Source organism: Aythya ferina, assembly GCF_964211825.1.
Source record: "Aythya ferina genome assembly, chromosome: 6".
Lineage (NCBI taxonomy): Eukaryota > Metazoa > Chordata > Aves > Anseriformes > Anatidae > Aythya > Aythya ferina.
Genome location: NC_140303.1, coordinates 26127936 through 26141835, shown reverse-complemented (window position 1 = coordinate 26141835; position 13900 = coordinate 26127936). Strand labels below are relative to the sequence as shown.

Here is a 13900-nt window from a genome sequence, read left to right as displayed (position 1 = left end):
TACTTAGGAGCTGGGAAGGGACAGGGGCTTTTTTCCCCTCAATAACCTACAAAGGAAGGTGTAACCACCATTTGGTTAACTGAGAGGCACTGATGCAGGCTGGGGAATGGGGAATATAAGTCCAATGTGAGTGAACTGTCTGAAACCTATCTTATTTGAACTGGTATCTGTGACATAGTTCATGCTGTTATATATATATATATATATATGTATATATATGTGACTAAAGAAACATTATCATAATGGGGAAGGGTTTTTTTTGTCATTTTGGCCCAAATAGTATTTTCAACATTTGTTGATGAAAGCCATTCCTAATATCTTTAATTTACGTGGTGCAGCAGTGTTCCCTGTAAGGCATCCTCATGTTTCCTGGCTTAACGTTTTGTATCCTGCAGACAGGACAATTGCATACATGAGGAAAGCTGCTGATGCCAGCAAACTGCCTGGCAAGAGTCAAATCGGGGTGATTCGGCCTGTAGTTTGGAAACTCGCTGTGCCTGCAGACTGTGTGGGATGCAGTCAGCACTGAGTACAGGCAGGGTGGGAGCTCAGCACGGTAGCTCCCTGCACTGGGGTTGCCACAAGGGATCTACAAGGACTCTCCCCCTTGCCTCAGGTTGTTGCCCATGGGGCAGTAGCTGTGCAGCGGAGCTAACCCACTGTGGCCAATGCTTGCTTGTCCCAAGCTTTAATAATGTTGTAAATGTGTGTGAATAACTGAAACTAAAATGCTTTGCGGAAAGTAACTATTAACTGGAGATAACTCTGAAAATGTTTCACTCTCTCACATCTCCATGTTCACACCTTGCTCCACCTTTCTACCATAAATCTGGCGCATCTGTACAACCTCTCTTTCCTCCCCTCATACACAGTCCCTGTTTCATGCCACTTCCTTACAGAAGACACACCAGAGTGCCCTGCAGGTCCAGCAGAAAGCCGAAGTTCTGCTGCAGGCAGGGCATTATGATGCTGATGCCATCAGAGAATGTGCTGAAAAGGTGGCCCTGCACTGGCAACAGCTGATGCTGAAGATGGAGGACAGGCTCAAACTGGTCAATGCTTCAGTGGCTTTCTATAAAACCTCTGAGCAGGTGAGCTGAACAGTGCTGTGTCCATTTCATGGCAATTGCTTACGGGCTTGCATTTAGTTCCCAGTGTGTAGTGCGAAGGTCTCAGTAAGATCTCTGAGGCAGTAGTCTCTCTACTCCTTTAGGATGATGAATTGTTCCAAATATCTGGTCCCTTTTCCTTGAGCAATCCCAGAAACAGGAAGTGTGGGGCTTTGGTCAGCCCTGCTTGCCCCAGAAAGCTGCTTTTTTGCCTTTTGACATCGTCCACACACAAAGTGCAAACAAAGCTTTCTGTCACCAGAATAGGACCCAGCCGTGTGTGTCCTCAGGTGCCCCTCAGCTAACAAACACCAATGTGATTGCACTCGACCCCATGACAGCGGTGGTTCATGTGGGTTTTTTACTCTGACCCCAAGTGCAGAGGGTCTTTTACCAGCAAGGGATTGTACAGCATTAACAAAATTAACCAAAAAGATGTTTTATCCAGTGGTATAGCAATACTCAGCCACACAAGGAAACTAAAGGTTGAATTGGCCAAAACTGTATTTCAGACAGGCAGTTTGAATTATGCAGTATCTTTAATCTTAAAGTTTTTATTGAAACTGTGTTGAAACAATATAATTTTTGAGCTTTTTTTAATTGTCTCTTTCCCAAAGGGAAAAATTTCTGAAATCCTATCATCTTATTTTCAAGTCCTCATTATACCAGAGTTCATTTTGAGGAATATAAACCTGCATTTCTTTGAGAACTGCTTACCATTAATTACTTAATATTTTGTGAGCAGAAATAGCCAGTGTTTTCAGTAGTAGTAAAACACCACCATGCCAAAAAAGATGCCAAGATACAAAGCGATTTCTCTGAAACCCATCTGCAGCACAGGTAATTATGGCAGTAACCATCATATGTTGACACAACTGTGCCTCGTTCCAGGAATCCATGAATTGTAAACCACATCCAGTTGGCTGCAGGTACAATAGGATCATTCATCTCTTGCATAAACAGGTGCAACTTCACTGTAGCTGGTGGTGAGAATTAGTGTCATGCTATGGATACTTGAATGGCCTCGTGTGATGTAATTTACTGCAGCCAGGCAGCTTGTGTTAGCAGTAGGAACCTGCGGTTTTGTGAAAAGCAGCAATGTTTTCCGTTAAAATTTCTATTGTTACCACCACACAGTTAGTTCCTCTATTAGAGAACAGGCTTGGAAAGTTTTTTAGCACAGCTAAGTATGTCATTATGGACCAAGATAATTTTTCCTTAACATCAAGGCTGTAGATGATCCTTGGGCCACTTTTTGTTGTCATTGTGTAATGCATTTATAAGACTGTTTAAAATAAATTAATTCCTTATAATGAATGTCCTTCCCTGTGAAGGGTTTACAGATTTACAGTCCCTGATGCACTCAGGATTGGAAAGAATTACTGCTGGTGGAGGACTGTGAGAAATGGAAGCCATTAAGGGATTCATTAGTGCTTTAGACAGTCAAATGTGCTGGCCAAAATATGCATAGCCAGTCATTTATCAATTCAGTCTCTCTTCCTTTCTCCAAGCATAGACAAGCATACTACAGTGCCCACCAGTTCATTCATGAGTGGTGTCTCTTCAGCAAATGTTTGGACAAAGATCATTCTGTCTTTAATGCTCATGAACTTGCTGCTGCAAGCAGTCTGTCATTCTCTCAGGCTGCAGGCCTACAGGCCTTAGCAGTCTGGTCCCTAGCTGCATGGCAGTGGATTGAGTAATTTATTGGATCCTGAGTTCTCTTGAGTATCTACAAAAAGCAGCTAAAAGGGTGGCCAGAGAGACTGTCACAACCAGCCAAACTTCATCATGCCTGTCTTCTCCAATTCACTCATGGTATAAGTGGTACAGCCCTGGCTTTCAAATAGTCCAATTTCTCACTGACTTCATCTACAGCCTGCTTCCTGATGATTTCTCTCATCCTCTTAACAATGAGGTGATACCTGCATGTGCAGGAACAGTCTTTCTGCAAAGATGTGGACCCAAGGCAGTCCATCTACTTTCATTGCTTTTAAGTCACCAAACCCCAGCAGAGTACCAAAATTCTCAAGAACCAACATGTAAAACAGAAATTTTCTGTGCCTAAATAACACATGGGGCATTTGCTCTCCAGCAAGTGTTTGAGGGTGAGGGCTGGTTTGCATCCAAGCAAGGAACTGATTTCAGATTGTCAAATACCCGGCAGCAGGATAAGTCAATCAGTTAACCTCAGTTCACCAGTCTTAAAATGGATTTTGATGTGTTCATGAATGGAGTTTTATGAAAATAACCTGTAATGGTGGGGAGGATTGAGTGGTTCCAGAGTCTCTTCTAAACTATGTTCTTAAGCATGTGGGGTCCTCTGAATTATATCTTTGTTCATATAAAGATTGCAGGAGTGAGCAAGAAACGGGTGAACATGGTTAGCTGGAACCCCAGCAATAACTGCCTGGATCTTCAGTAATCTCAGTAGTGGAGTGTGTAGGAACAGTCCTCTAGGAAAGAAGAGGAAAGTCCCCAACAGTCAGGAAAACTTACAGATATTTCAGTGTCTGCACAGAGCACTGAGAGTCATTTTCAGGATCTGCAATGCAAAAGACTCAACCTTGTCCAAGGCTGCCGCACACACAACTTTCAGACTGTGCTGGTTTATTTGCCTTATTCCCATTATTCAACCAAGATAGAAGATCCTTCTGTAAGCCCTGTACAGTGGAACACCTGCATCCACCTACGTTGGGACACTGATTTAATGTCTATTGGTATCCATAAGTCTTTACAAAAGCTGTATAGGGAGCAGCTAACATGCAGCTGAAGAGAATTAGTTCCAGCTTCAGAACTTGTTTCAGGAAAGTATTTAAGCATGTGTTTTTCTTTAAGTATGTGCTAATTCCCTTGACTTCAGTGGGATTTAAACACATCTAAAGCACCCTTCTGGAATAGGGATTGTTTCCTGAATGATCCACAGGGACCAGACTGACCCCTGCCTTGGTTATACCTTTTGAGCTTCCCCCCTGCTATGCATTGGAAGAGAAGAAGGATTTATCACCCTTAAACCAGATGAATTGCATCCCAAACAGTAGAGATCCCTGTGGGCAAGAATAACTAATAGATCATTCTGTCCAGGGCCTGTTTCATACCTGGTTATCCTCCATGCCATAGCCTACAGTCTAAAATATTTGGGTTTGAAATGTTTTTGGTTTTTAGACTTTTTCTGAATATGTTCCTCTTTTTTATGATTGTGGATAATTAAGTTGTTGTGCTCTGGGCATGCTTCAGGTGTGCAGTGTATTAGAGAGCCTGGAGCAAGAATACAGACGGGATGAAGATTGGTGTGGAGGCCGAGATAAACTTGGACCAGCAGCTGAGATAGACCACGTCATCCCGCTGATCAGCAAACATCTGGAGCAGAAGGAGGCTTTTCTCAAGGTCTCATTTTAGTTCTGTAATAAATCAGAAAAAAACCCTCCCCATTAGGTAGTCAATTTAGGGCACTGTTGGTAAGTTTGAGAGAAGGCTCTGAGGTGTAATTCCAGTTCAGATACTGGCTGTCTGTATAAGCCCTAGGCTAATTTCACACTGATATAATAGGAGTGATAAGCATTATCGTCAATGTGTATCTCCAGGAGATGTCATCAGGACTAATTAGGTGATGCGTGCATTGCACGTTGAGGATGCTAGTTGTTATGGTGGTTCAAAGTATTTATTCTCAAAATTTCATACAAGGAGCATTATAAATGACAAATGTTATATGGTATTTTGGTGCTGGCTTATACAAACTGTACAGAATTTCAGACTATGTCTTCTAAGCCAATACCTGAAAAACTGCTAACAACTGAAGCCACTGTGTCTCTCTAGCACAGCACTGGGATGGAGACTGATTTCCTCCTGACTTCCAGGTGTTGCTTGCTAAGAATTGCAGAGCTGACAGGCTGACAAGTCAGCTGACAGCCAGCTTCCCACTTCCACTAAAACTGGTGTACAACATGAAACTAATCTGACAGGCATGGCTTAAGAACCGATGCCTGTAGATTGCACACTTTTGGAAGGAACGAGTACTCTTCTTGAGGGAGGATTAGGATTGATTAGATTGAAAATGTATGTGAGGTACTAGCTCTTTGCAACCAGTTGCTTGATTATTGTCATTAATTTGCCTTAAGACGTAAAACCAGGCACTGAATTCAAAATGACTCATGTATTTTAATACATTCATGAGGCTGTTAGTTTATTAGCTGGGTTTGTTGACTCTTAACTGAAGCCCCTGTGTTTCCATATGAAAGAGAACTTCTTGCAAAATAACTGGACAGTTCCCTTGAATCCCTTTTGCTTTCTTTGTTTATCTTTACTAACTTTTCTTGGTGGGGGCTGTTTATCTTAGGCCTGCACTCTGGCACGAAGAAATGCCGAGGTATTCCTCAAGTACATCCACAGGAACAATGTTAGCATGCCTGGAGTAGCAAGCCATACCAGGGGGCCTGAGCAGCAAGTGAAAGGTTGGTGCACTGATGCAATGACAGCATCACAGGTTTTCCTTGCATCCTTCCTCCTCCCTTGCTAAGTTCTGAGTTGTTGTCATCCTGAAGTTTGTGCTTGCTGAGAAGGCACCTTAAGTTTTGCCATCTGCTTTCACTGAAATGATGTACATGCCTGACACTGTTAGCAGTGGTAGTGAGACCTCTCAGAAGGTGATCCCTCCTCTGCTAAGCTCTCATGCATAGCTCTGCTATTGCAAGTGGTAGTGGGAATAAAGGAAAGGGCTTTGAAACTTGGGCTCTCTCTGGCTTCCCTTGTCAGAGGAGTGCATGGGAGTGACATTGTGCCATTGTTCACTACACAACTAGTCAGCTGTGATGATCAGATGCTGTTTTGTCTTAATATCTAAAAAAGCATAAATAAAAAAGCACATATGCATCCCATTTCTGCTGAGCACTGAAACAAAAACAAAAAAACTCCAAGCTTGTTTGGTCCTAGGATGGATCTGCATTTTTTTTTTTTTTGTCTCTGGAATCACCCTACCACATCAAACAATCACCAGCAAAAACACCTGCCTGTAATTTTCCTTTGGTCAGAAGAGCAGTTTGCAATCATGTGATACATCTGAGATGTTTTAAATGTTTTCACTTCTCTGCTTAATTAATCATTTGTCAACCTGTGGCTAGCAATGCTGCAAGGTACTGATAACAATAATCAAAGTGAATCTACAGAACTAAAGCATTTTTTAATTATTATTGGCTGGCTTGCAAACTACAGAAAGAGACAGCCGTAGCAGTGCAGCCATTATGTCTGTGGGAGGGATAAAAGCCTTGCTTAAAGACAGAGGGTGAAAATGGTGGGTCTGAAAAGATTATTTTTATTCCTTTCTGTTGATACCAGTTCTGCAGTATTAATCTGGCTTTGGTCCATTTTCCCTGCTACTGCGTCAAATATTTTTTTGTGTGTGTTGTGGACAGTTGTTCCGTACAGTTGAAAATCTTGGGGAAATTGCTTAAACCCTCATTCAGTGAGTCCCTAAATATGCACCTGATATAAGCTTGTGAGTTTTCCTCACTGGGTTTCTTTGAAATTACTCACACGTTTAGAAATCAGCTCATTTGTTAGTCTTTTTGTAAGTCAAATGTCTAAAACAAAGTTGTTTATTTAGAACAAAATTAGTTTTATTTGGCATAAACTAGTTACTCAGAGACCTGATCTGGAACACCCATGACAAGCTTCCCGTTAATTTTGTCATTCAGACAAAATTCCTGCTACCTCCAGCAGGGACTGGGCTACATTTTACAATTTACTTAAAAATTATCAACTTTTGACCGTAATAAGAGTCAGACTTGTAAATGGGAATGGATGTATCCAAATCTGCTTTCTACTAGTGGAGTGGATACATAAGTAATGGATGAATCAAGGCTCAGAAAGGGCTTTAGGTAAGAGAGATTATTTTACCGGGTGAAGTAACTGATCATAACTCTCTGTAAGGGATTGACAAACTGGACTTAATGCTTTAATACAAAATAGCGTGGCTGCTGCTCAGATTGCGTGTGCCTAAGCCCCCTCTAGTGGATGCCACATTTGATGCTATGGCAAGGGGCTGCGGTGCCATACCTGAGCTCCTCACCCAGAAGTGCTTGACACGAGCTGAGCTGCAGGGCTGCCAGCCACACGGGACTTAGCATGGTTTGATTAGAAAACACAGCTTTTACTGATGTCTGTGTCAGTGACAGGGTGTAAGTATCTTGCAGTTTCTGTGCGTGCGATCTTTCAATTAAATCCATGGTGCTTTTTTTTTTTTTTTTTTTTTGAGTAAAATCAGACCCTTTTATCAAGTTGATACAGTCTGGCTGAGCACCCTCAGGTTTCAGAGAACATATGCACTAGACCCCAAAGTAAGGCCAGTCTCTTTCAAGTCTGTTCCTGAGCCTCAATGTCTGCCACATCCCCTTCACGCAGAAAAAGAGTTTAGAAGATCAATACCAGACCCTAACCCAAAGTCCTAACTCTGCAGTTATTGCAGGTCCCCAGGAAGCACAGCTGTACAAAGACCTTACTAATATGTCAGACTGGAGGCTTAGGTCTGTTTACATCTAATCATGATGAGTTCTGCTCAAGACAGCATTCTTTGGTGCCAAGTGCTGGGTAGCCTGTGGCCAGAACAAGGCAGTAAAAAGGCAACTCTTCTGTGTCAATTAGCACCAGACTCCTAAAATAAGCAACAGAAGAGAACAAAAGGACTAGAAATCAGGTACCCCAATGTATTTGCTGGGGTAAATTTCCAGCTCTGTTCTAGCACCTCCTCCTTTACCAGATAACTCTGCAACTGCATCTTATTACTGTTGTTATTATTATTTAAAGCAGTCCCTTTGAATCAGGTTTTTTTTTTTGGTTTTTTTTTTTTTTTTTTAGGAAGCACAATCTCAGGGGCAGTCCTTGGGTCCAGTCAGAGTGATTAAATTCAGATTTTTATGGCTTATTTCTTTATTCATTCCTATAACAACTAATCCTGCAGTTCCTTTGCCCTACAGCCATTTTGAGTGAGTTGCTGCAGAGGGAGAACCGGGTCCTTCACTTCTGGACCCTGAAAAAGCGACGATTAGACCAGTGCCAACAGTACGTTGTCTTCGAGCGTAGTGCCAAGCAGGTAGTGTAACAACCCCTGTTTGTCTTTCTGTCCTGGCAATCTGTAAATAACCCTTGTATCCACATCATGTATCTTTGTGGGGTTCCTACTGCAATCCTAAATTGTATTTTAAAACTGTAACTTTTGAATACATGGCAAATATACATTTTAAAAACAATTTAAAAGAATTCCCAAGTCCAACAACAAAACTCAGTATTTTTGCCAGGTCATATTCATTTCAGGATTTGTTCTTCTGTTAGAAAATAAATATAAGAGCAAATTTGTTTTATTGAGCTTTTATTGAATAAGAAAACTGATTTCCCTCTGTCCATATTTTGCTGTATGTAGGTTGAATTCCCTACACTCCTTTTTCTCCTAGGAAACAGACAGCACCTTTTGTATCCTTTCCCATCTGCTTTAATTATTGTGTTCTTTTTATGTGTTCCTAGAAAGTGTATTAATACACACAGTATTATGTCACAGTTGCCCTGATATCCTTTATTCGGCAGATTTTTTTGTTAGTGGAATAGTTCTTGAAATACAAAGACTATTTGTTTTGTTTTTCCTTTGGTTGTTTCTGACATTCACAGGCCTTAGACTGGATCCAAGAAACAGGCGAATATTACCTCTCTACTCACAACTCCACAGGGGAATCGGCTGAGGAAACTCAGGAACTCCTGAAAGAATATGGGGAATTCAGAGTACCTGCAAAGGTAAAAAATGGCATTAGTCTAATTATGGCATCTACCTTAGTCTGATTATTTATGGTCCTATAAATGTCTTAAATCTCTGTAATCACATTCTCTTGATTTTGTATTTTCCTCCTGACATTCCTAGCCCAAAATATAAATGTCCTTTGAGAATTGTGACCTTTCATTTTTAGCAAGACATAAGCACAAAAATGTGTTTTTCTTCCCCTTGGCTTGTACTGATTATGGAGCATTTTTGCTTTCATCAGAATGAAGAGAAAGTTCATTTGCATACACAACACGGCAACCTAACAAGACATACCTAAATTCCATCCTCAGAAATCACACAAGAATTATACAGAGTTCTTAATTGATCTGCAGCTTCTAAATATACCCATGATCATCTTGGATTCCCTTTCTCTTCTTCTTAGCCTGGAGAAGAAGAGGCCTGGGGGGCAGATCTCATCAGTGTGTATAAATACCTGAAGGGAGGATGCGATAAAGACAGAGCCAGGCTCTCTCCAGTGCTGCTCAGGGATAGGAGAAGAGTCAATGGGCACAAACTGGAGCACACAAGGTTCCCTCTGAACATCAGGGAGCACTTCGTGCTTTGCAGGTGCTGAGCACTGGCTCAGGCTGGCCAGATAGGTTGTGGAGTCTCCTCCTTGGAGATCTTCAAAAGCCACTTGGACACGGTCCAGGGCAAGTTGCTCTAGGTGGCGCTGCTTGAGCAGCAGGGTTGGACCAGATGGCCTCCAGAGGTCCCTTCCAACCTCAGCTATTCTGTGATTCTGTGATTACAACCACAGTTTGTTTGATTCATTGCAGCTGGACTGATCACAGGCGGTAATTTATCTTACTAGAAATGTTCCACTGATCCCAACGAAATATTTTAAATAAATGGGTTTGTAAACTCTGGAGTGAGCATTTTTCAATACAAAGCTGCATTACCAAGAATCTATTAATTTATATGGAGCAATTCTGAGAAGTCTGGTCGGGTTTACAATGGAATAGTGATTGGATCTGCTTCAGACAAATTAATTCAAACCATAGGTAATTCACAGACCATGAATCTACAATGGTATTAACAGTCATTGATAAGGATCTAAACTGCAAAGTCAGACTGCAGCATGACCATGGCTTTGGTATGATGTAGCTTCATTTCACTGTGTCTTAAAATTGATCTTCTGTAATCCTTAAATTCCTTATTAGGTTGTCCATGCTTGCATGGGTTTGATTCACAGGCTTTGTGTTCTTCGTGTCCCCTTCCTTTTTACTGAGTTTGCACATTTGTGAAAATAGGAGATAAGAAGAGTGGATGGGAGCTAAATTAATCAAACAGGACATATACAACATTCCTTTAACAGAGCTTCTGTCCCCTAATCATCAGCATGCCTGCGGTTGTTCCAATTTATCATTTAATTTGTAAGCAGAATAATCCCAATTCATCCCAAAGTTTCCAAGCTATTTCTATTCATGATTTAGCCTAGAATTAAGTTTTATACCTTGTTGTTTTCTGACCATTACTGGTCATTCCTTACACTGACACATCCAGTCCTGCTCCCTGGGGCTCTACTAAATCACTATCCTGCTGCTGACCTAGAATATTTCCAGGGCCATGTGCAATCTGGTAAATGCAAGTCACTCCCAGATGATGTTATTCTCAAATTAAGCTGTAATGGAAAGCTTTCCTGATCCCAATTCCTTTCTGTCCAAACCAAATGTTTGGACAGCAAAAACACCAGTAGCTTTTGGGAAAGAAAAACCCTTTAAATATGACAGAAAGTCAGATTTTTACTCCTCCATACCTAGCCTTGCTTAAGTACTCAGTGTATGAAGATGGCCTCTGATTCTGCTGTTAGTTTATTTTGCTGATAAAATTTCTAGCAGGTTTCAAACATAGAACTAAATTCAAGAAAATAGTGGGTTGACAAGTGCTTGTCCTTTTTTGGCCAGATTGCTGATAATGTCTAGTACTTGACAGCATGAACCACTTCTGGCAGAGGGGAGAGTTCTCCCTTTCTCTGAAAAGCAGCTCACCAGCATCTCTAGGGGTACAACTGATTCTCCTCTGCTTTTGAGGATTAACATGTGCATTGCAGCTGGAGTTCAATCCATGCAATTGATAACTCTTTTTTTTAAAAGTGTTTTGCACTTGAGTTGGCTTAAACATAGGGTTCAGGCACCTTCAATTGCTGGGACTGATTTGGAATCTAAGATAAAATTTGTGACTAGCCCCTTTGTACCAGATTTGTTCCTCAAAACAAAAAGTTCCAAAAAGTTCGCAAAGTTCCTCAGTGTGGAAAACCATGCTGACTGAGGGGCAGTCTGAGCCCTAAAGGTATAGATAAGACCTCTGGAAGATTTGAGGGCTTATTGTATGTTTTGGAGTTCAGGCATCTTTTACTTTGTAATGCTCCAACTGGAGCTACAATACTGACCGGGGATTTATAATGGACAAGGAATTTGGATTTAATTTCTGTTTGTTTCTGAAGCAGAAAGTAGCAATTCAAATTCACTTCCTGGATTGGCCTGTGATGCACTGATGACCTGTCTACACAGGTCTGCAGAACCACATACATACAAATTCAGAGTAACTGGGTGTGTTTTATGAGGTATGATTCTGAAATCCTATCTTCTACTCCAAGGCTCACTAAAATAAGTTTTTGGTTATGGGAAGGTGATGTCTCTAACTTCCAACATGTATTCCTTATGTGTTTGTGTGTGTGGTTTCAAATATTTGACTTTTTGTATCTCCTGCAGCTTCATAAGTTTCATTATAAAAATATAATTTCTTTCATGTTTTACTGATAAAAAGTTTAAAGCATTTTATTCTGCATAAGATGAATTTAAATGATCTATATAAAATTATGAGCTGTTTCTGAATGCAGTGTAAATTAAAATCAAAAGAAATAATAGTGTAACATAACTGAGCACCATGTTTTGGGCAGCAAACGAAGGAGAAAGTGAAGCTCCTCATCCAGCTGGCTGACAGCTTTGTAGAAAAAGGACATATGCACGCCACTGAAATCAGGAAGTGGGTCACCACTGTTGACAAACGCTACCGTGACTTCTCTCTCAGAATGGGGAAATACCGCTACTCCCTGGAAAAAGCCCTTGGAATCAATACAGAGGTACTTTAAGTCTGTGTCCTGCTGAGGTTTTATACCAAAGCTGAAAGTCACAGAGGGAAGTGTAGGCTACAGAATGAATGCTGCAGGTTATCACACGTCTATTATAACCACTTAAAACTAGTCAATACTAGAACTGTTCTTTCTGAAGAGAAAAAGTGTTGTGGGGTTGTTTTTGTTTGTTTGTTATTGTTTTTGTGTCATATCAATGATATGAGGAGGAATCAGATGAAGATCAGAAGGACTTTCTAAACAAATGTTTGCAGTATTCTCCAGGAGACTATACAGCTACTGTGAAGGAGGGAGAAACATATTATTTGAACAAAAGTCTGTATTCATTTTATCATAAGCCATAAATATTAATGCTACACCATTATTTTTAATCAAACCCAGGCTTGGATTGGATGTTACTATTCTCTCATCCTTTAACTAAATGAAAAAAATGATCACCAGCCTCATCTCTGAGCTCTTTTAGGTGAAATAAAGCAATACAAAAGCAACAAAAATGAGAACCTCCCTGTATTCCCAAGCCTCATTATCAGTGGTGTGTCAGAAGCAGAAACACTTAAAAACCTTTTGGTCAACCATCCTTTAAAACAAAGTATCAAAGAAAGATGAAAAAATTCCCTCACATCCTCAAGATAACTTAAATGTCCTGTTCCTTGCAGGGTCTCTAGTTTGCATAGACTTACTAACTACTTTCTGGAAGGGCGTTTCCATAGCAGAAGGCGTTTAGAAGTTGGAATAGTCTCTGTGCTCTTGTTGGATAGTGCCCCACTTTTTCAGACTATTTGTGAGGTCTGATACTAGGCAATACATTGAGATGTGAAAGGAGTAAGGTAATATTTAGACATTTGTCATCAATGCTTATTCCTAGACAGATAGAAGTAACAGCAGAGACTGTAATCAATTTCATAGTGGGCTTGGGTGGGTGGGTGGGTGGCAGTGTGGGTTTTTTTGGTTTGTTTTACAAAGATTTCTTTCTCACCTTCTCATCTTCTTCCCCCTCACTGTTGTTTTTCTAAATCTCTTTGAATTTTCTTCTTTCTTACACTAGTATCTTTATCTTACTTTTGTCCCTTCATTTTATTCTCATGGACATGCTGCAATTTACACAACAGTAATCTTACATGAATTTAAAATCTGTACTGTTACTTTTTCTAGGATAACAAGGACCTAGAACTAGATATTATTCCAGCAAGTCTTTCAGACCGGGAGGTAAAGCTGCGAGATGCAAATCATGAAGTCAATGAAGAAAAAAGAAAATCAGCCAGAAAGAAAGAGTATGTCCCAAAACTCTCACAATGAGCCATGATATAATATCTACAAGTGATTCTATGATATTTACATGACCAGAATGGACTAATATCACTATAACTCCTAGCAGTGGAGCTATTGAGATATGTTCACAGGTGTAGAGCTAAAGTTGTGATGTGTAGGCAGGAGAATATCAGAACATACAGTTTGAATTTCTTTTGTTTTTAATCAGAAATTACTTTTAGAAAGGGAAAAGAGTTAGTTGAGTACTTCGAGTAGACCCTGACAACATCATGAAGATACTCATTGTCATGATTTCTTTCTGGCTGTATGTGACAAGTAAAATGAACAGGGGAAGAAAAAAAAAAAAAAAAAAAAAAAAAAAAAAAAAAAACATCCTCATAAGTCTAAGTATTATTTAAATTCCACTGACATCCAGAGGAGTTATCTGGTTTTCAGTCACTTGACGTTTAGGTTCAAATTTCAGTGGGTGTATAACTGAGAGGGATGGAAATTTTTCATACTAGTTGAAATATTGTGAGAGTGGTTGTTGCACTTAAATCTAGAAATGCTTCACTTTTACAATACTTTGCCTTAAATTTTGTGTGAGAATATTCTGGAAAGCATTTGTATGTATGATCCTTCTCATCC

The 13900-nt window shown here is 40.3% G+C and overlaps 1 protein-coding gene across 3 annotated transcripts in view; it reads left to right on the top strand.

Annotated features, from left to right (window-relative positions):
* Positions 1-13900, top strand: part of KALRN (kalirin RhoGEF kinase) — a 496625-nt gene that overhangs the window by 337837 nt on the left and 144888 nt on the right. For all 3 annotated transcript variants that reach the window (XM_084524614.1, XM_084524615.1, XM_084524616.1), the window contains 7 exons: positions 873-1091; positions 4347-4496; positions 5446-5560; positions 8078-8193; positions 8763-8885; positions 11813-11995; positions 13157-13275. In XM_084524614.1, the coding sequence (XP_084380740.1) occupies positions 873-1091; positions 4347-4496; positions 5446-5560; positions 8078-8193; positions 8763-8885; positions 11813-11995; positions 13157-13275 (1025 nt within the window). The remainder of the gene's footprint in view (positions 1-872; positions 1092-4346; positions 4497-5445; positions 5561-8077; positions 8194-8762; positions 8886-11812; positions 11996-13156; positions 13276-13900) is intronic.